A 19,988-nucleotide genomic window follows, 5' to 3' on the forward strand; every position below is an offset into this window, starting at 1 on the left:
TAACAAATAAAAAAATAAAAAATACAAATTGAACCCTTCGATTTGAAGTTTATTTTTTTTTTCAAACAAATCAGAACCTCCGATTTATAATTTATTTTTTTCATCAAATAAATCATACCGTCCGATTTGAATAAAACGCCATATAAAAAAATACCTAATTTTCCAATAACAATATATTACACATATATTTAATCAATATAAAAAAATTAGCCTATTCTGGTCACCTTTTAAATTTCGTATGTAGTAAAATCAATATATAACATGTATATATAAGTCCTAATTAAACAAAAGGTTAACTATCAAAATCGCTCAAAATTTTAAAAACTATAACAAAGATATCTTTTATTTTTATCAACAATAAAAATATATTTAATTTAAAATATATAAAAATATAATAAAATTAATTACCCAAAGATCGAATCTTCATAAAAAAATTTACAAGCATGATTAAAATTAAAGAATGGGACACTTAAAAAAGAACAAAATTTTAGAGATATAATTTTTACTGATTATTTTATATACATTATTCTAAATAATTATTCAAATATTTTAATAATTTTTTGTATCAAATGCATATAAATAATTTGTTAAATATTAAATTGTTTGTCATTTATAAAAAAATATTTTTTTATTATTTTTGAACATTTTATAATAATTTTAAAATATTTTTTTGTTATCAAAAGTGAGAACTATTTTTGTCAATATATTCAAATAAAAATGATTTGATATATATAAATTCTTTCGAATAATATAATTTTAGAAATTAATTTAAAACCGTGGTTCAGAAAATCTAATAAATCGAATGATTTGACCAGGTTAATTGAAAATTGACTATTAGACCGATTCGATTCAAGATAAAACCTATAACCTTGTAACAATTAAATATATAGATAACAAATTGATAATTCTATCAAATTGATGATCCATTTTTTTTAAATGTTAACTAGTTTAAAATAATAAAACATAAATACATGCATATATATTATTTATAAACATATTATTTCATTATATCCAGTCTAAATCCGATTAAACTTCAGTTAAATTTTAGCTTTCACAACTTTGTTTAAAACTTATATTATAACTCATATTATTGTGAGTATTGAAATCTTAAATTAAGAAAAAACTTTATAATGAATATTGACAAATTGATCATTGGTATTTTGTATTAGATTTTGAAAAAAAAATGACAAATTTATGAGTGATATATTAAAATATTAAATAAATTAATAGAAATATAAAGGTTGGTCGGGATATTTAAAAAAACAAAAATACATCAAATCACTTGTGTAATGGTGAAAAGAATGAGGTTAGCAAAGAATGTTAATTAAGTAGTAGAGATTTAGACAAGAAGCACTTAGTGAAAATATTGAATATATCACCATGACAGTCGAAGATGAGAATAAAGGGTCACAACTCACAATTAATATGTGGTAAAAATTTAAATCTGATCCTAAATCACACTAAAAATTCTGCAAATTTTCAATTATATTGACATAGTAACTCTATAAAAGAACATAAGCTTGGATAAATTTATAAGTAATTTTTTTTATTTTTAGTTTATAAAAAATTATAATATATTAATGTTTGGTGTAATTTTAAAAATTAAATTGTAATTTTTTAAAAAATTATTTAAGTATTTATAGAAAATAAAAAAATTCTCTTATAATAATTTTTTGATTATTTTTCTTTTAAAATAAGCACTTTTAAGACAAAAAAATCAAACACGTGTTAATATTATAAGTGTGAGGAATAACTAGGGCTGAAAGTGAGTCAAGTCAATTCATAAGCCAGCTCGAACTCGACTCATTAATAGCTCGATAAGCTGAACTCGTGAGTTGGTGAGTCGAGTTCGAGCTTGGAATTTAGCTTATAAATTAAATGAGTCGAGTTTAAACTTGAATAAGCTCATCTCATTAGCTCGTGAGCTAGCACAATTATATATATATAATATTAAAAGTATAGATTAAATATATATAGAATATATATATTAATAATTTAATATATATATATAATAGAAATATACAATTTTACATATATGTTAATGTTTTTAATTATTTAAAATTTTATAGTCTTTTTTTATATATAATTTTGATGTAGGATATAAATAAAAAATTTATAATTGATAGATAGATACTATATAAAATTGATTTTTTAAATATTTTTTAATATATATATATATATATATATATATATATATATATATATATATAAGTTATAATTTTTTGATATAGAATTATAGATTATATTCCTATTATTTGAGCCAGTTCGTGAGCTTTCGTTGAGTTGAGTTTGAGTTTACGAAATAGGCTCGATTATTAACGAGCCAAGCCGTGAGCCAAGCTTAATTTTTGTGAGTCGAGCTTGAGTTTGATCTAGCTCGACTCACTTCCAGTTCTAAGAGTAATATATGAAATTGGTCCCACATAGAAAAAAACAAAGAAGAGTGATGAGTTTATAAGATGAGAGACTTATACATTTACTACCTTATGGTTTTAGGGTTTAGAGTTTAGGGTTTAGGGTTTATGATTTTAGAGTTAGATATGTTGTCTTCTCATCTTATGTTCAAGGTGAAGCATGTCTCATATCCTTTAAAATTTTTGAGTTGGATGTGGTATCTTCTCATCTTATACGGTGGTTGAGAACTCTCACAGTGACCTAACAATACAAAATAATTTATAAGTACATTGCTAAAAATTAATTTATTTTATTTATACATTATTTCATTTCTAGTTTTAGTTTAGTTCTTTATATTTTCGTTTCAATTTCAAACTCTACTATTTATTTCTTCATTTTGTTCTCCGGTATTTAAGTTTTCTGCTTTTCAATTCTCAATTTTACTTCAAGTTTGTTTGATCTTATTTCTATGTTTAATTTTTATCATTACTTGTTTATTTGTACTATTTTTTTCATTAATAATACAATATTTATATTCTTTTTATTGTGTCCGAAATTATTTTCAACACTTAATCGATAAGTCTCAAATGGAATTTTCTTTTAAGTTGTATCTATTTTTCAAAGTAATAAAATTCTTGATACAAAATTGATGGACAGTTTGCATCAAGATAAAACAAAATGAAGGCAAACAACCAATTGAAGTTAAAGTTTGACACGAATAAATAATATTTTATTTCGTAATCTAGCAAGCTGAGCTATAGTACTATCATGGTACTACTTTAACTAGTCCAGATCCAGCTACTGATATACAATCATTAAAATCAACCGAATTTGACTGAAACTAAAATTGACTAAAATATTCAACCAGGTTTGACTAAATTTTCAATTCTTCATTCACTACTAATCTTCAACTCATCAATCTATATATGATTGGTTCAACATTTAATGTTTCTATATTAAATAAGTCTATATATATATCATATTGTGCTAATATTCCTAATAAAAAATGAGGATTTAATTAATTAAGTCGAGTTAGTTGAGTGGTCAATTCATTCGTCTATTTAAATATATGTCAAAAATTTTACAATAAATTAATTATTGACCTATCGAATTAAGAAATATCGTGGACAACTAAAAAAAAATTTAATTAATATGTATTTTTAAAAAATAAGATAAAATTATTAATTATTTTTTTAATTATAAAAAAGATGTAAATTTAATTTTTTGATATATTTATTGTGTATGTATTAAAATAAAAAATATAAAATTTTTTATTAATAATAATCTTGACATATTTATAATAGTTAAATCCTAAAGACTATAGTATAAAATGAGTGCTACATAACTAAGAGTTGGAGTTTGGTCATATTAATGATTATTAACTCTCATTAATGCTATTGTCGAATTGTGTATGTGGAATTATTGAGCTGTAACGAACGCCAATGCAAATCTGTGATGAATATATTTATATTTTTATTTTTCCAATGGGCTAAAACAAAACCAGAACTAAAACCATGGATTGCTAGCTATTTGTAGCTATTGTCATGTTTCCAATCAGATAAGTTCAAACTTCAAACTTTCCTCTTTTATTAAAAATTTGGCATTTTTCCAAATAATAAAAGGGTTTAGCTAAGGACAAATAATAAAGTTATAAATTATAAAAAATAATATAAAATTTAAATTCTTAATATATTTATTATATATTTATTAAAATAAAATATTTATAATTTTCTATTACTAACAATCGTAACTACTTATATTTTTAAGGCACAAATTAGCTAAACCTATAATAATAAAAAGTAGAACTCAGAGTGTTTTTCTCTTATTTAGATCCTCACTAATTTCCTCATCTTACCAAATTGGACTCCAATACAGACACACGTAATTATTTCTATAAATATTTGGAATTTCATAATGGAATGTGGTCAAAGCTTTATTTTGACATTATATATGAGTTTAATTTTTATATACAATATTATAAAATATTTTATATAATTATTTAATTACATTTTTTTAGATGATTATTTATATAATTAATATAAAAAATAATTTTTTTTATTAATATAATATTATAAATTAAATTTTTATATAAAATTATTTTATATATGATAATACATTAAAATTGAATTTTATATATTTCGAGTAATTAACAATGAAGTAACTTTAAAATCAATTTATTTTCCCTTGCTCCTAAGTTATAGCAGATTGCAAAATATATAGTATTGATTTTTTTTTTTTTACGGTATCCTCCAACCCGACAGATTAAGAACTGATTCGTTGCGGATTCGAATTTCATTTAAGAGTCTGTCGTTAGCCAATGAATTGCTGCATGTATAAGGCGGAATTCAAACTCCCGACACTTGCTTAGCTGACAACTCGATCAACCTAAATTAGTTATATAGTATTGAATTTACTTTTAATTATGTGACTAATTCGACCAGATTTCACTAAAACCCACTAAAGAGGATAAAACAAATAATTAAAAGTTTTTCTTAAATCTTAATAAGCTAGAGCCAAAAACACATTAACTTGATCACTCATTGGGAATGCTTCCTAATTAGTCTTCAATCACAGCTAGCTGTTCTAGGATTACCTTGCGGTTAACGTTTTAATAAAGTGGGATATGATTGAATAATGAGAAAAAATAGTTTATATATTTTAAAAAATATTTAGTAACAAAAAAAATTAATAAAAAATAGTTTGAATTTATTTTATTTAGTATTATAATAATTAATAATTGTTAAATAAACTAAATTATTTTAGCTGTTTTTTTTTTCTAGTATTACCGATATTATTATTAGCTAGTATGACATTTAGGAATTATAGTTTGAAAATTATGGAGAGTTATAATTTGTCTTTATATTTTTTAATATATAATTATAAATATAATAAACATATAATTATAAATAGTCTCTCTAATATTATCCTGTTATTATTTACTTTGACTTTTTGTTTCTAACTGGGGGGATGACAATTATATTCCCAATATGACATGCATTCTATAATAACTCTATTAATATATATAAGTTTGAATTATTTATTAATAAGCAAATTAAAGTGATAGAGCCACGTGCTTCCATTTAATTCGACGTACAAATTAGTACATTATTTGTACAATACAGGTATAAACATACATATAACAAAATAATGTTAATTATTATGACAACACTGAATTGTTAGATCATAGTCTCATGCCACTTAATTAAGGGAAGCATCCACGTTATTACTGATATGGAATGAAGGGTATGCTATATACCAATTCTTTATTCAAATTAATTAAGATTAAGAAGCATTTAATTAGTCAAAGCCACTTGCATTTAATGCTTTGACACCAATTATTAATTGAGAACGTCAACCAATCAATTAACAAGAACGATTATTATTTGTCTTTTATTAATCTTGCATGCACATAACCTGAAATTTCTACATACTATATGTTAAAATTTAAATATAAGTGTCACACTTGTTTGTTAAGAGTTGTCAACCACTAAAACCCAACCAACGACTCATGGATTAATTAATTAGATGCTGACTAGGATAGGGTTTTAGAATAAACCACTAGATTGTTCAACAAATTAAATAGATTATAATAGAAAAATGTGGGTTAATAATTTTTTTTAAAAAAGAAATCTTAGTTAAATTTTTAAAAAGTTGTCTTTTTCTAAATGATGACAGAAATATATAGATTTTATGAAATTAATATATATATATATACATAAATTTTTATAAATACCCAAACATAAAATAGAAAAAACGTATATATTGAGAAAAGAAGAAAATTATTAGAAGAAAAAAATAAAATAAAGAAAAAATTAAAAGAAAAATGAGTACACATTAGAAGAAAATAAAAGGAGAATGCAGTTTAAAGAGGAGGAAAAAAAAAGAAAAATACTAATTTTAATTTATGCATGTTATATATTATATTTTTTGGGTTAATACTATTTAATTTAAACCTTTCAAATAGAGTATAAAACGTCACCAAAAAAAAAATAGAGTATAAAACTAGAATTCACTTAAGTTAATTTTTACAATATTAATGGTAAAAAGGGAATATAAAATAGATAAATAATTAAGATTCATATTATTAAATTAAAATGCTTTTATTATATATTCTTGCTTTCTCTCAGGTGCTGTACACCCTTAAAACCGATTAAAATAATATATTTTTTTTAAATAAAAATATGCACAAACTTTTTTATGCGCATAGATTCGCCCACGCACATCCACGCTACTTAATTAGTAAACTAAGAACGCATGATAGGATGATTTATTTCTTAATTATTTTATGAAGGATTAATTATTGAGTTTTGCTAAGCAATATTTTATTTTAGAGTACTAGTTAACCTACATTTCCGATTCAATGCATTGTTAACTTATTATAGTATTTTTCTAATAAACAAATTCTAAAACTACATTGAAACCTTAATCAATATTCTTAAAATATTGCTTGTTAATAAAACCTGCAACTAATTAGTATAGCTACATTATATTTTTTACAGTGAAATTTGTAGTTACGTCACTAAGGATGCTAGCCAGCTCTAGAATATAACTTAGGATCATGTGCATTTTTATTTATGTGTGTATGTTAATTTATTAATTATTAAGAGATAAAATTTATTCATCATTTTATTAGAATCGATCTCACTACATATCTAAATATTTTTATCAATTAAGTTTAATTAAATTGGTTCAACCTAACAAAATTACTCACAAATATATGGATTAAATCAATCACTTATTTTTTTCATGTAAAAAATAATACTAAAATTTTTTATCCATGACATCAAATTTTTATAATTTTAATAATGAAATATCTTAAAGATTTGAACTTAATTATGCAATTTCTTTTTTTTTCTTATTCTTGTTCTTTCTTTTTTATTCGTGCAACTTTTTGGATTTTTATTTATAAAATTATATTTTTTTTTCAAAAAATAGTAGTGTTTATTGTAACAAAAAAAGAAGTAAAGTTGCATAATTTTTTTATATATTTTTATTTTATTTTATTTTAATTAGAAGATAAAACAATAAAAATTATGAGAGTGTGAAATAAAAGAAATTATGAAAACAAAAAGAAAATGGTGAAATTGTTTGAAAAAAATATAAAACAAAAATAACACCAAAATTTTTTAATCATAACAAATAAATTTTTTATTTTTGACATTAAAATTTTTTAAACGTGACATATAAAATAGAATACTATAATTTTTATATTCTCTTTTGGAAGAAGAAGACGAGACTATAGTAAAAAAGAATTGCGCAAATGACAATGATGATAGAAGAGAAAGAAGAAGAAGAGAAGAAGAAGATAAAAAAAAGATGAAGTAATAACAATGATAATTATAATAAAAGAGAAGTAAAAAAAATATAAAAAAAAAGAAAAAAATAGCATACGAAAAAAAAAATGCGCTTATATAAATTTCACTTACTTGAATTTGGTTAAAAAAATTTATGGTGTAATATTTCTCATCATGTTATTGTGAAGATAATCACAAAGTAAATTCAGTTTAATTATAATGTAGTGGAGTTCAAATAGTTAATACTTAGTACTTTTGATTGGTTTGTTATAATTCATCGGTTATCGAGTAAAATATCTCCCTAAAACAAATAACAACCAAAGTCGGTTTATTTTAAATTTGTAACTTCTTACTAAGTAAAGAATTATATAATTTTTGTTAATTAAAGAAATATTAAGTTTTTATTTATTATATTATATTTTATATTAATTTTAGATTTTAAAAGGTAATTAACCTGTTAATCAGGTAACCCATATTTTGGATAACATTATAAAAAGTTAAAAAACCTAAAATATACTAATTATTTTCTAAAGAACTTTACACTCCTTAACATAATACATTATTATCTGTCATAAAAGTCTTCTTATTCTATTTACACACAAGACATGCATGCAACATTATTCTCAGTATTTTTTCTTAATTATTTATGTGAAGACTTAGTCCCTCCCTGATTATTGAGTTTGCCTCAGATCTCTTATTTGAATTGAAAAACTGGTTGCTTTGACTGCCACCACGTGAGAAGAAATTAAATTAAACTTTGAATAATTTATTTGTATTTATAACAATAGTGATTAATCCATGCATGTATTATGAATGTTATATTAATTAATACCCGTTTGGAGTTTACTCACCTCAATTGACAATTGGGTCTACTTGCTAGTTTGCTTTGACTTCGGTGATCATCAACACCTGTCACCTAACATACAAAGCATTTTTTTTTATAGAATATTTATTTAAATAAGGTCAATGATATATTTTTTGATTGGATACTTTTTGTGGGACCTATAATAGGGTGTATATTGTCAACCAATAATAAACTTATACAATTGACAATTAGATAAAATTCATTTGAGATGATCTATTCACAAAATTCTATGTAAGTGACTGGATTTTTTTTTTTTGGGTTTAACTATTGTGAAAATTAATTGCACATGAATTTTCAATGAAAAGTATCATGAACCCTAATCACTATAAATAGATATTGAATATGGGCCTATGGGAATTTTCAAGGCAATGCCTCAAAGAGTGGCCCATGGACCATGAAAGTAGCCTTGAATATTGGCCCACATAGGTGGATTCTTTCGACATTTTTGAATGAGTCTCTTTTGGTAAAGGAGAGTTGCCTTGATTGAATGTTTTGGTCAAAAGTGAGTTTATTTGATTGAGATCAAGGTTTCATTAAGACCAAAAAAAAAAAGTTTCATTTCTAATGTTTTTGACTTTTGATTATAAAACTTAATCACTATGATGATAGGCATATAACTATTAACTAATAAATTATAAGAAAATGTTAATAAAAATATTAGATTTTATATTAAAATAAAAAATATAAATAATGAATAATTTTTTGAAATTTAAAATAAATAAAAAATAAAAAAATTGATAAACAACCATTTAAACAATAGGGTGACAATAAACTAAATTAAATAATGCATATTTGAATTAAATAAATTAAATAATTAATATAATGAATTAATTCTAATTATTTGAGTCAATAAAATAAGTTAATAAAATAAAAAAATCTTATAAATATATCATGTAAAAATTATAACACTTTTAAAAATTATTAATTAAAATATATAAGACAAAAAATTAAAGTCTCTAAATGATTGCCCAGTGATAAAAGAGGCAAGAATGTAAAGATAATCAGAAATTTTGTTTAAAAATAGCCATCTTTAAAAGAGTGTGTAATAAACTAGTCCACTGATTGAACACTCTTACGTTAAAGATGAATATGGTAAGAGATCTGTTGAAGTTGTGGCATGTAAAAATAAATTGGCAGAAAAATATTCCGCCTTACAAAAAAGGACCTGCGCAAGCAATGGTGGTCGAAGCAAAAGTAAAAATGTCAGCTTAAGTAACACAAACGTTGGTGAGAATTCAATACCTCAAAAATTTAAAGATTCTTCCTCATCTACGAAGGGTGAGTTATGGCCTAAGATCAAGACGAAAAGCATAATCTATGGATAACATGAGAATATTTTTATACTATTTATTGTTGGTCCCAAAAGACGAAAATAGTTAGGTTAACCATATTGATTCAAAGACGCAAGGTTCCCTTGCTTTTTTAGGACAAGAAAGAGTAGAGAAAATATCTCGAGTTAATGACTTATGCCTTACTCTTAAGAAAAACTCAAACGACCTTTAATAAAAGAGTATTTGTACCCGAAACCAACACCGTTGAATAGGTAGAATACCTAGGGACGCGAGATAATTCTCTCTAAAAAACTCGGCAAAATATTTCAGTAATTTTAGAAAAAAGAGTGTCTATCATAAAAGGAGTTTGGTAACCTGATGACAGAAGAACCGACAACCAAAGCCGCCAATAAACAAAGAGCAATGTTACGGGGTCAGCAAAATTTATAATTGGTAGCCATCAACTAGCCATCAATGATGATTTGATGGTATGAGATTAGTGTGAGATTTCATCCAATAACTCATCTTTCTCTACTGGTTACATGCCGGCCAAAATGCAATAAAATTCCTGGCTCCTAGACTTTTTCATAAACAACCCCGTAATTATAATTTATTTGTAAATCTTTAATAAATAGATACTTAAATTAATCCCAAAAGATTCTTATCACATACGTTCTTTTCCAATAAATTTTGGTTATACTAAAAGGTTTTAAAATGATTTGATTTATAGTAATATTAATTTAGAAAAAAAAAAAAAATTCATGTCTTTGAACGCTAAACAGAAGCAGCAAGGAGCAGAACACACCAACACTGAGAAATCAGAACAGAACAAACAGAAGAGAGTCAAATTTGGGAAACAGCAATCTGCACCAAAATCTAACTTTTACCGTCTTTCAATTTCAAGGACGAAGATGGATTCAAAGGGTGATGATTTGTGAATGCGAGACAGAGGAACCAGAATCAGATGGGGTTGGTTAAAACCTGCGAAGAAGTCACACATTCTCGGCCTCTGTTCTTGACGATCTACACAGTTGTCATCGTTGGCCTCGTCGTTTCCACATGCTACGTCTTCTCCGCTATTTACTCTGCCAACCCTTCTTCACCTGATTCCTCTTCCTCCACATGGTTCTCTTTGTCTTCTCAACCTTCCTCTCCCGTTTCAGGTACTCACTCACTCTAACTATTCTTAATGCATTTAAGCTGTTTGATAAAAGTCATGTAGCTGACTATGACATCCATTATTGATAAACTTCTGATGTATTGGTTGCATGTTCTTTTTTAGCATCAAAATCATGCCTTTTCTTGTTACCTGGCAGTTTTGGCTTGAATGTGGAGCACCCTTTGGTATTAAAGAGTCTGGTAACATGTAGTGATATTAGTTTTACCTGCCTTTGATGCCATATTAGTGGGTTTGTTTGAATGAATGGATTGTTGGTATCTTTCAATATAGACCTTTTTTATTTGTTAGTTTGTCACCTTCACCGGATTTTGTTATTGGCTTGTGTAACATACTTTTCAGCCTGTCATGTGTTGGTGGGATTTTAAACTTTTAATTGAAAATGGTTTTGGATTTTTCTTTTCCAGATGAGGGTCGTGGTCCTACAGATCAGACACTCAACTTTTCTAAGTCAGAAACTGTGCATGATGTGCACCCTTCAACCCTAGAAACACAAAAGGTATTATGGAAAAGACCTGTTTTCGATGTTCCACCACCGCCTCACCCTAAAAAGATGCCACCTTTGGAGGATTTCCGACTGACCAAAGAACTGGTTCAGCAAAGAGTGAAAGATAACATCGTAATAGTGACTTTTGGGAATTATGCATTCATGGACTTTATTATGACTTGGGTTAGACACCTGGATGATCTTGGAGTCTCTAATTATCTTGTCGGTGAGCATCGCCGTTTAAGCCTTCATTATTTTTTCGTTTTTCTTATATATTGTTTTTGTTTAGTTGGCCATGACATTTTCCTAAGCATGTTAGGTATTCTTTACAGTTGATTAGTTAAGATTTTGTTAAATGAGCTTGAAATCTAACTTTTAGGTGCAATGGACACCAAATTGTTGGAGGCACTGTTTTGGAAAGGGGTTCCAGTATTTGACATGGATAGCCATATGAGCACAGTGGATGTTGGCTGGGGTTCTCCCACATTTCATAAGATGGGGAGAGAGAAAGTTATTCTGATAAACTCAATACTTCCTTTTGGTTATGAACTATTGATGTGTGACACTGACATGGTTTGGTTGAAGGTACTTTCCTCCATTTTCTCAATATTTTTGTTTGCTTATAATGGTGACTGATAAGCTTGCGAAGTTCTTTTGTGCATCATCCAAATTGAACAAGTTTCTTTTTGACCTTGTTATATTCCTTTTTCACTAATCTTGTTCTTGTTTAGTATGATTTCATTTTATCCTTTTGCTACGTTTTATGTTCCATTATCACATTACATCAACCTTTTATCCTCATAGTTAAGGATGTCTCCAACACTAGTATGTGATTGTTCTCAACTTCTTATATATGTTTTTAAATATATTCAATTTGGTGATTGTGGAGCAGAACCCCCTTCCGTATCTTGCTCGTTATCCTGAAGCAGATGTATTGACGTCTAGCGATCAAGTTATACCAACAGTTGTTGATGATAGTCTGGAAGTTTGGCAAGAAGGTGAATATCTGATAATGAACAGAGCTTAATGATTTAGATTTTAGTGTGACCTAATTGCTTTTCTGGTGGGGCTTATTTACTGCAACTGCATAATTATGAGTCATGTTGAACTCTTAACATATCATTTGCAAGTGATAATCAAGTGAAACCTATTTACATGAGAATGCTCCTTATAATGATAGTCACCTTTTATGTCATCTTGTACACACTTAGTTTCTCAGGCATCATTTTAGATTTCCTCATCATGCTTTTGGAATGACTTATGATATGAAACCAGCAAAATTTATTTTGAGGATGAAGTTTTTTACTGTAGTATTATTGGTATTCTCTGGTTTCAGAAACAAAATTTAATCTTACTGAGATATACATCCTGTGGCTCACTCTTTCTGACCATATACTAATTATACTGTCTATCATCTTGAATAGTCGGTGCTGCCTACAACATTGGAATCTTTCATTGGAGACCAACAAAGTCTGCAAAAACATTGGCTTTGGAATGGAAAGAACTAGTTCTAGCTGATGAAAAGATATGGGATCAGACTGGTTTTAATGATATTGTTCACAGGCAGTTAGGACCTTCTGTAGATGAAGACAGTGGGCTTGTTTATGCTTATGATGGAAATCTAAAGCTGGGAATTTTACCGGCTAGTATCTTCTGTAGTGGCCACACATATTTTATCCAGGTTGGATCTAGTTAAACAATTTCAACCATTTGAGTTCTTTCTTTTCTTTTTTGGCTTGATTTTACATATGATGGGTTCTGTTTTACGCAAGTTATCTAAAGGAGTTTTTGTTGGACCCTGTGATCTCATTACTATTAATATTCTTGATGCTATCATTGTATAGGCTATGTATCAGCAACTCAGGCTGGAACCATATGCAGTGCACACAACATTTCAATTTGCAGGGACTGAAGGAAAGCGCCACCGACTGAGAGAAGCCATGTTCTTCCGTGATCCACCAGAATACTATAATCCTCCTGGTAAGTAGTTAATGCTCCTGCCTCCTGCTATTCTGTTGAGGAGATCATTCACTTAATTTTATTTTTCATTGCAGAACTGAGAATTACTATTTGCATTTGTCTATGCTTGTTACTTAGTACTTCATGCATTTGAGAAATTTCCATGCTGTCCATCTTTCAAGCGGGCTTTCACATTCACACTTTTATAGTTAACTGTCACCTAAACGGGTCTGCTTTTGGACATTTTGACTCCTTTTCATTAAATTACCGCAGCCTAACTCTTGGATGAACTTTTCCAGGAGGATTCTTGTCATTTAAGCCATCTATTCCAAAAAGCTTGTTGTTAAGTGGGAATCATACTGTTGGATCACATTTTACTCTTGTTAATTACCAAGTATGCATGTATATACCTGATCCTTTTTGCTTATAAATTTTGAACATAAATTTTTATGTTGTATTTTGTGATACATAAAATGAATTTGTGCAGATAAAACAGATTAGGACAGCTCTTGCTATTGCTTCCATTCTGAACAGAACACTGGTGAGAATTGTTTTCTGGAATCATAAAATTGCATATTAAATGCATGTTTTTTAGTGATAGGTAGCAGTACTCATCTTGAACAAGTAACACTCTGAGGAGGACCTGGAATTATGTCCCCATGATTTATATGCTTTTCTTATAAGATTATGGATGTGGACAAAACAAAGTATGTATCAATTATCGAATTACTTTCACGTTAATAAATTTGCAAGGAGTTCTACCTTTCAAAATATCTTTGCCTAACATGTTGCCCATGATATCTGATTAGGGTAATCGATTGAGTGTTCAAGTGGTTCTTAGTAATCGGCTATGATAATATTCTTTTTTGTTTTTTCAGTTCATTCTGTCTTCATAGATTATATTTAATGATCTTAAAATCGGCTCTAATATATGTGTTTTAGGTCATGCCTCCAATATGGTGCAGGCTTGATAGGCTATGGTTCCCCCATCCTGGCGTTTTAGAGGGGTCTATGACTAGACAACCTTTTCTCTGTCCTTTGGATCATGTATTTGAGGTATTTCCCTTTTGATTTGGTGACCTTTATTGTTATTATTGTTCATTTATGCTTTAGTTGCGAGGCAATGCTACATAAAGGGGGAAAAGAAAAGATCTCAAAACCTCATCTACTTCACCACCCTCTTTCCCATGACCATATATTATTGGCCCCATTGTAGGTGAATGTCATGTTGAAAGAACTCCCTGAGGAAGAGTTTGGCCCTCGAATAGATATTAGAGAGTACTCATTATTTGATAATCCCTCTCTGCCGCCTGAGGTGAATATTATTCCAAGTTCCATCAAATTTTAGATCATGAGTTCTGCTATATTGTTGTAGTTTACTGAGTGAAAATCATGGTTGGATTCTTGATCAGGTTAAAAGATCATGGCTTGATGTTCAGCTCTGTAAAGAAGGCAGTCAAGACTGCAATGCATCAGATAATACCATTGGGGGAGTACTAAAATTTCCAAAGCATAGCAATGAAGAGATGGTATTTGAAATTTTGATCCGCTAAGTATTGAATTCAGTTCAAATTCTTCGAAACAACCTTATAAAGTACACTGATATGATCATATTAGAATGCTAGACCTTTTTTGGTTCTACCAAGGGAACTCATTAACTTGCATTAAGGAGCTGATACAAAGAAAGAACTACAAATAGACTCTACAATATTTTCATTTTACTTGCATTTGAAATTTGTAGTTTTGCTTGAATTCACAGTACCAGAAAGTGTTCCCGTCATTCAAGGATGTAAAAGTCATTCAGTTCAGTTCGATGCAAGATGCTTTCGCAGGATTCACCGACAAGGTACGGCCATTTTGTCTTCTGTTTGGAATTTTTCTATTAGTATGTTGCATAATGAAAAGAAACTTGTGTTGATTCATCCAGTCCTGGTTACCATCCTTTCTGGTTTTAATCAGGAAAGGGAAGAAAAATTCCGAAAACGCGTCAAACGGTATTTAGGCATATGGTGCTGTGTGTTAGATCACACCCCCGGTCACATTTATTATGACATGTACTGGGACGAGAAACCTGGATGGACGCCGCTCCCTCCTCAAACTTCTGCAGATGATCATCCACCTTGGTGAGGTCAAATTCAGGATTATGTTTGTTAATATACTGTAATACACGCAAGAGTTTAAAAGATGGTTCGGTTTCTGATTCGTCGTCAAGACCAAGGTTTCCATACTTACAGAAGCTAAAGAATCTAAAGAATCCTGTATCCACTTTGAAGATGTAAGTTACCACTGAGATGAGACTGGTTCTTGTGTAACAATTGTAAGTAAAATTGCCTTGTACCAAGTTTTCAACATTGCAAGAAAAAAGAAAGTGAAGCCTACAATGTCTTAACATGAGGTTGCAGTTTTTGCACGTTGATATCTTGGTTGATATTGAATTGCATGTTTTATAATAAACTTAATACTAATCACATTAGATTATGGAAATATAACACCTAATGCCTAACACAATAGTTCAATAAATTCTTTTACAAACAATTTCGTGTTAAAAATAAAAGAGAGAAAAAAAAAAGTTATAGAACAAGATAATCCACATCAACACCTGAGTTGGCAGTTGCTCCAGAAATCCTAGACCCTACACATCAAATAGCGAAATTTCTCTTTTGCAAATGCAAGCCTTTCATTGCAAGATTTTTCGTATTCTGCAGTGATGTGAAAATGAGAACATGGGTAGCTTTTCCTTTTCAATTGCTCCTAAAGCATATAACAAGATGGGCCTCTCAAAATTTAGCCTTTCTTCCACCAAGAAGATCACCATCATCCAATTCATTTTCTTCACAGAACTACCATAAGGGAAGGTTCAGAAATTTTAAGGGGCAAAGAGATCTTATTCTATCAAATTCTCGTCCTCTGTTGTCATCTTTTGGTCATTGTTTTTCTACTGCCATTCAACTGTTCGAGGAAATGCCACAAAGGAGCTTTCATGTCAATAATGTTGATTTTGGATTAGTTCTTGATTACATTAGATTGTCCCTCAAAAGACCAAGAACTGTGACTGCCTATGTTGCTCACTGTGCTTCCTTAAAAATAGGTGCTCTAGGTCACCTACCTATTTCAACATCTCTACTCACTGTTTATTCCAAGGCTGGAGATTTCAAATCTTCAAGAGATTTGTTTGGTGAGATTCATGACAGAGATATCATAGCTTGGAATGCTATTGTTGCAGCATGTCTTGAAAATAACTGCTATAGTAGAGCAATGGAATTCTTAGAGGAAATGAATAAGGCTCAAATTGGGTTTGATTCCACCACTCTATTGCTTATGGTATCAGTTTCACTCCACATGAAAAATTTTGAACATGGACAGGCAATTCATTGTTTGAGTGTAAAATCTGGGATGCTTGTGGATATCAGTTTAGGTAATGCTTTAACTGATATGCATGCAAAGTGCGGCGATCTAAGCTCCGCTGAGAGTCTATTTGAAGAGATGGAATATAAAGATGTTGTTTCATGGAATTCAATAATGAGAGGAAGTCTTTACAATAGTGATCCAGAGAAATCACTATATTACTTCAAAAGGATGACTAGTGCTGGAGAAACAGCCGATTGCATTGGTCTATCTTGTGCTATTTCGGCTTCTTCAAGGTTGGGAAAGTTGGCTTTTGGCCAGTCCGTTCATGGGCAGGGAATCAAACTAGGTTACAGGGACAGATCACATGTTTCATTTTCTAACTCTCTCATTTCGTTGTATTCACAAAGTGGCGACATCAGCGATGCTGAGACAGTATTCAGGGAAATAGCACAGAAAGATGTCGTTTCCTGGAATGCAATGATGGAAGGATTTGCTTCAAATGAAAAAGTTAATGAAGTATTTGATCTTCTGCTTGAAATGCAAACAACAGGATCTTTCCAACCTGATGTTGTGACATTTACCACCATACTTCCACTATGTGCAGAGCTTCTGCTCTCCAAAGAAGGAAGAACTATCCATGCATTCGCAATTCGACGACAGATGGTACCTGATCATCTTCCTATGCTGAACAGCCTGATAGACATGTACTCAAAGTTCAACCTTGTGGAGAAAGCCAGGATCTTGTTCAATTCTGCCTCACAGAGAGATTTGGTATCATGGAATGTAATGATATCTGGCTATTCCCAAAACAGTTATTCTGAGGAAGCTCGAGATTTGTTCAGGGAGTTGCTAAACCGGGTTCCAAATTGCAGTCCTTCAACTGTTTTTGCTATTCTTTCTTCCTGTGATTCCCTTGATAGTCTCCACTTTGGAAGATCAATTCACTGCTGGAAGTTAAAATCTGGATTTTTGAACAACATTCTTCTTGTAAATTCTCTCATGCACATGTATATCAATTGTGGTGACCTGAAAGCTGGTTTCTCAATTTTGCAAGAGAACTCTGCAGTTGCAGATATCGGTTCATGGAACACTCTTATTTTAGGTTGTGTAAGAGGTGACCATTTTCAAGAGGCTTTAGAAACTTTCAGTTTGATGAGGCAATTAGCTGCTTTCAACCATGACTCCATAACCATTGTGGGTGTCTTGTCAGCTTGTGCAAACCTAGGACTACTCAGCCAAGGAAAAACTCTCCATGGTCTTACCCACAAATCTCCTTTGCAGTCAGATACACGTGTTCAAAACTCGCTAATTACCATGTATGGCAGATGCGAGGACATCGACAGTGCCAGAGTAGTCTTCAAATTCTGCTCTGTTCCCAACCTATGCTCATGGAACTGCATGATCTCAGCTCTATCTCATAATAAAGAAAGTAGAGAAGCATTGGAATTCTTTCGTGATCTTCGGTTCAAACCAAATGAATTCACCATTGTGAGTATTCTGTCAGTTTGTTCTCAACTTGGCATCCTAAGACATGGAAAACAAGTTCATGCTCATGTGTTCAGGTCCAGAATTCAATGTAATTCTTTCATAGCAACAGCTCTTGTAGACTTGTACAGCAACTGTGGAAGACTGGACATTGCTCTCAAAGTATTTAGACACTCAGAGAAGTCAGAATCAGCTTGGAACTCCACGATTGCTGCATATGGATATCATGGAAAAGGAGAGCAAGCAATTGAACTCTTCCATGAAATGTGCAAATCAGGAACAAGGGTGACAAAGAGCACTTTTGTTAGCCTATTATCTGCTTGCAGCCATTCAGGACTAGTTAACCAAGGTCTTTGGTTCTACAACCGGATGTTAGAGGAATACGGCGTGAAACCAGAGATTGAGCATCAAGTTTATGTGGTCGACATGCTAGGTAAATCAGGTAGGCTTGATGAGGCTTATGAGTTTACAAAAGGCTTGGAATCAAAGGCCACTTCAGGTGTATGGGGAACACTTCTAAGTGCATGCAACTATCATGGAGCAATCAAGTTGGGGAAACAAGTAGCTCAACATCTCTTTGAAGTGGATCCTCAGAATGTTGGATATTACATATCATTGTCAAATATGTATGTTGCTGCAGGAAGCTGGAAAGATGCCACTGAATTGAGAGAGTATGTACAGGACCAAGGATTAAAAAAGGCTGCAGGCTATAGCCTTATTGATGTTGGCTTGGGACAGGAGAGTGCTTAAGAAAATTAATCAAATTTCAAGGGATAAAGTTATTGACTAATAGAAATGCTTTTAAACTGTAGATATGTAAATCTAGTTTTATAGTGAGCAGTCTCATATTTATCATTTGATCCACCCCTTGCCAATGAAAATATCTACCAAGATGCAGAGTAGATTTGATTAGACACTCTCTTAAAGCTTTTTTTACCCCTTAAGCAAAGTATCATGTTCAAACTGAGAATTGGCTAGAAACAAATTTGAAACATGATTACAACAGATATACACCACATAATTAAAATAAGCAACACTTCTATTCCATAAAATTTTAATATCTTTGCTGAAGTGTATTTTTTACTATATCTTCTCAATTTCATTCATCCTTTAGTAACTACTATATGACTGAATAGTTATACTAACCTCTCTATTCGACAATGCCATCAGGAGTGTAATGTAAACTCCATGGTTTCTTTAATTAAATTAACGAGAGCATCCTCCTTCACAATGTGTATGATGCAATTCTAGAAAATATTTTAGGAATTAATATTTGGTTAAATTATCTGTAAGTTGCGTTTAGCTACAACTATTTCCTATTTATGTTGAGACTTGAAATTACATGGTAAAGACGTATATGGTTAAGAAAGATTCTCATGAGTTATTAACTATTTTACTATTTGTCTTGAACATTAGATTTGTGGACAATTTTAATTTGTATTTACTAGCCAAAGTAACCCCCCTAGACTCTCTTTCTTTTTTGTGTGAGAGAGAAGAGTGTATTTCAGGATGATGTGAGAAGAGGAGTATTGCTATAGGAGTTACAAATTTGGTGTCTCCAATTTCTTTTATTAAACAAACAATCACAAATTGGACGGTTCAATTTGTGATTTCGAAAATAAAAAAAATTTTAATGCTGAAATCGGACCGTCCGATCTTTATTTTAAAAAATAAAAAAATATCAAATACAAATGGTACGATTTGTAAT

At 29.7% G+C, this 19,988-nt stretch overlaps 2 protein-coding genes across 2 annotated transcripts; both read left to right on the forward strand.

The window, feature by feature from the left end:
- Positions 1-10,593: 10,593 nt before the first annotated feature.
- On the forward strand, positions 10,594-15,837 carry LOC130982687 (arabinosyltransferase XEG113-like). Its single transcript, XM_057906744.1, has 13 exons — positions 10,594-10,987; positions 11,409-11,714; positions 11,868-12,073; positions 12,381-12,486; positions 12,913-13,169; positions 13,333-13,468; positions 13,747-13,841; positions 13,935-13,988; positions 14,390-14,503; positions 14,664-14,762; positions 14,860-14,976; positions 15,207-15,293; positions 15,407-15,837. The coding sequence occupies exons 1-13, from the start codon at positions 10,789-10,791 to the stop codon at positions 15,572-15,574; spliced, it is 1,944 nt and encodes a 647-aa protein (XP_057762727.1). The 5' UTR covers positions 10,594-10,788; the 3' UTR covers positions 15,575-15,837.
- A 103-nt stretch (positions 15,838-15,940) lies between these two features.
- Positions 15,941-19,030, forward strand: LOC130979813 (pentatricopeptide repeat-containing protein At4g19220, mitochondrial). Its single transcript, XM_057903360.1, has one exon. It carries the CDS (start codon positions 16,163-16,165, stop codon positions 19,028-19,030), a length of 2,868 nt encoding a protein of 955 aa, XP_057759343.1. The 5' UTR covers positions 15,941-16,162.
- Positions 19,031-19,988: the final 958 nt, after the last annotated feature.

Source organism: Arachis stenosperma, chromosome 5 (assembly GCF_014773155.1).
Source record: "Arachis stenosperma cultivar V10309 chromosome 5, arast.V10309.gnm1.PFL2, whole genome shotgun sequence".
NCBI lineage: Eukaryota > Viridiplantae > Streptophyta > Magnoliopsida > Fabales > Fabaceae > Arachis > Arachis stenosperma.

What these genes read in the sequence shown, in the direction of transcription:
- LOC130982687 (XM_057906744.1), top strand. Translation starts at nt 10,789, where the DNA reads ATGGGGTTGGTTAAAACCTGCGAAGAAGTCACACATTCTCGGCCTCTG. An exon ending in CCATTCTGAACAGAACACTG is followed by an intron (nt 13,989 to 14,389) that starts GTGAGAATTGTT and finishes TATGTGTTTTAG; the next exon opens with GTCATGCCTCCAATATGGTG. An exon ending in ATCCCTCTCTGCCGCCTGAG is followed by an intron (nt 14,763 to 14,859) that starts GTGAATATTATT and finishes ATTCTTGATCAG; the next exon opens with GTTAAAAGATCATGGCTTGA.
- LOC130979813 (XM_057903360.1), top strand. Translation starts at nt 16,163, where the DNA reads ATGAGAACATGGGTAGCTTTTCCTTTTCAATTGCTCCTAAAGCATATA.